Consider the following 2738-nt stretch of genomic DNA (forward strand, 5'->3'; position numbering starts at 1 on the left):
AGAAAAAGGAGAAAGGGAGAGGGGAGTACGGTAGGAGGAAATGAAGAAGGGAAGAAAGAGGAACACAGAGAAATAAAAAGGATTAAGTACAGCACTGGATTATGGATTATGGATTATGGATTCTGAAGTCTCAGCTTCTTCCATGTGTTCTTCTGTGTCATTTTACATGACTTACGTATATGTAACTGTACTAGGCACATTCTATTCTACCAGGACTTCTTCAAGCTCTTGGTGACTACCAATGTGTGGCAGTGATGTGGAAGAAGTGACTGAAGTGTCTGGTGATGAAGACAACAGGTTGAATTGCTCATCTTCATCCATTGGAACACTTTTACTTTTTGGATTCCCCCTTAACGTTTTGCTAATGTTCTTCGCCTGCTTAGAAATGTCACTTTTGATGTCAGAGACATCCCATATTTCTAGGAACAAAGAGCAACATGTTCCTCGTTCTTCTTCTCCCATATAAGGGGTATAAGAGAAGGTGTAGTGGTGCACTATGGCGGCAATGAACATTTCTATGCAGATGATGAAGTCCTGCAGCCCCGTGGCCACTGTCTCTTCTGTCTGCCACTCCCAGGTGGAGTTCTTGGAAATTACACCAAATTGCACCAGCAAAGCAATCAACACTGCTTGCCAGAATGTGACAAAAACGACAAGCTTCACACAAAGGAACTTTCCCATTGCCTGGATGGGCCTCAGCTCCTCTTTCAGGGCTTTACAAAATAGCAGGAGGCTATACACGGCAAAGGACTGGGACACGTTGTTGATGATGACCAAGTACACCCAGGCTCTGTGCAAGTTGAAGATTCCTTCACTGTACACCTCGAATATCTCACAGATCACGGCGGCGTAGGTGGTGATCAGTCTGATCACGATGTACTGCAGCACTCCCAGCTTGCACCGGTACAGCAACACCTCTCCCACGGGGCAGGGCGGGCAGCAGCAGAAGGGTATGGGGGGCTGCGTCTTCTCCTTGCCTTCCATCATAGCTTCCAGGTTGGGGTACTGGCTCTTCAAGTAGTTGAATAGGAAGTTCATAAAGTTATAGAGGACATACGCTTCGTAACACTCCCGCATGGTGTCCACGTAGATGGCGATGGACGGACACTTCAGAGCCACCCAGCTGTCTATGCTGTACACGGGCACCATGCAGAGGATCTTAATGATGGGCTTCTGGAGTTCGGGCCTCGTGTAGTGCACCAAGTGCTGCAGAATCTCCCAGAAGGTCACGGGGATGGTGAACAGCACAAAGATCCCGGGGATAAACCACACCTTGGTGTGGATACTGACTTCCAGCTTCTGCAGGTGCCACACACCCAGGGGGATGGTCACGACCACGGCCAGCAGATAGAGGATCAGCACTAAGGGCCGGATCCAACGCCTCCAGTTCTTAAGTTTAGGCACGCAAGCGTCGAACATTTCTCAAAGGTTGAAGGCAAAGAGCGCAGAAAGTCTCTGAGGCCCCTGCGCTGAGGTCCAAGGTTATATAGGTGGATGCACTTTCCATGTAACAAAGCAGCAGTGTGATGTCAGGGGTACCGCTGGGCGCCGCCCCCGCTGTACCACTGATGGCCGCCGGGGGCGCTGCGGGCAGCATCCTCGCTGCTTGCCTGCATCTGGCCCCTTACAAAGTCCTGGGACCCCTGGCGCGACCCCTTGCCCCTGAACCCCTGCACTCTGTCTGGCCTCTAAAGGAGAGCAGTGGCCTACATTGAGATGGTCCCGGCCCCTTCTCTCGGGGCCAAGCTTCCACCCTGGCTCTCCTGGTCCAATCTTGCTGATGATGTACAGGGGTGAGGCCCAAGAGGGTCCCTCACTCCCTGGGAACTCCCCGGACTGTTTGTAGGCTCTGGAGCTGCTTCTGCAGGGCTCTCAGGAAATCTGCCTGGAGCCGCAACCCCGAGTCCAGTTCATCAGAGCAGAGCGCCCTGGTTGCCTCATTCCCGGGCAGATCTGCTTTCCCGGCCTCAGGTTTTTGTGGAATCATCTACTACATACAGTGTTCCTGTCTCATTAAGCACATTAAGCAATTAAATAAGTGGAGGGAGTTAATCCTTCCCCTAAAGCTGATCATCCTGGCATTCTTAATGATTGTGGTATGTCCTGAATGTGTGATCGCTGCAGAAGCCTAGTTTGGAACATAAAACCCAGCAACAATCCAATAGAAATACTGATTTCAAGGGCTGGATTGATAGAACAGCAAAAGTGTTCTTGCCTTGTAGATAGCTGACCTGGCTTAGATCCCCGATACACAGTATGGCTGCTCTGACCTCCACCAGGAATGATGCCTGATCATATGGATTGCAGTACACCCAGAGCACTTTCAGATGGGAAAAAAAAAAAACACTGATTTTGTTCTCCAAAGCTCATAATGAATGCTGATAAAATGTAACACGATTGAAAAGATTTCAAAAATTTATCCTCTGAAAAACCTGGCTTAAAGTAGAAATTAGGAAAAGACAGATGTTGGAAAAGCATCAATATACTTGTAAGTTAAACAGTAAACTTCCAAAGAAGCATAGGCATGTGGAATACAAAATTCAAATCAGCATTTTTAGTTGCATAAACATGTGAAACAAATTAGTGTGATTAATGCAGTCTCTCCAGGAAAAAAAAAACTTATTAATGCACTTCTAGTGAGGTGTAGAGATATACCACAGGGGTTAAGAGACTGGCCTTGCACATGTCCAACCCTAGTTTGACCCCCAGCACCACATATGCCCCCCAGAAATGCCAGC

The 2738-nt window shown here is 48.5% G+C and overlaps 1 protein-coding gene across 1 annotated transcript; it reads right to left on the minus strand.

Moving 5' to 3' along the window:
• Positions 1-201: 201 nt before the first annotated feature.
• Positions 202-1419, minus strand: LOC130031217 (transmembrane protein 184C-like). Its single transcript, XM_056122483.1, has one exon. The coding sequence runs from the start codon at positions 1417-1419 to the stop codon at positions 202-204; it is 1218 nt and encodes a 405-aa protein (XP_055978458.1).
• Positions 1420-2738: the final 1319 nt, after the last annotated feature.

The sequence above is a fragment of the Sorex fumeus genome, unplaced genomic scaffold (genome assembly GCF_029834395.1).
Source record: "Sorex fumeus unplaced genomic scaffold, SorFum_2.1 ptg000046l, whole genome shotgun sequence".
NCBI lineage: Eukaryota > Metazoa > Chordata > Mammalia > Eulipotyphla > Soricidae > Sorex > Sorex fumeus.

Excerpts from the sequence above, each read along its gene's own strand:
- LOC130031217 (XM_056122483.1), bottom strand. The coding sequence starts at position 1,419 with ATGTTCGACGCTTGCGTGCCTAAACTTAAGAACTGGAGGCGTTGGATC.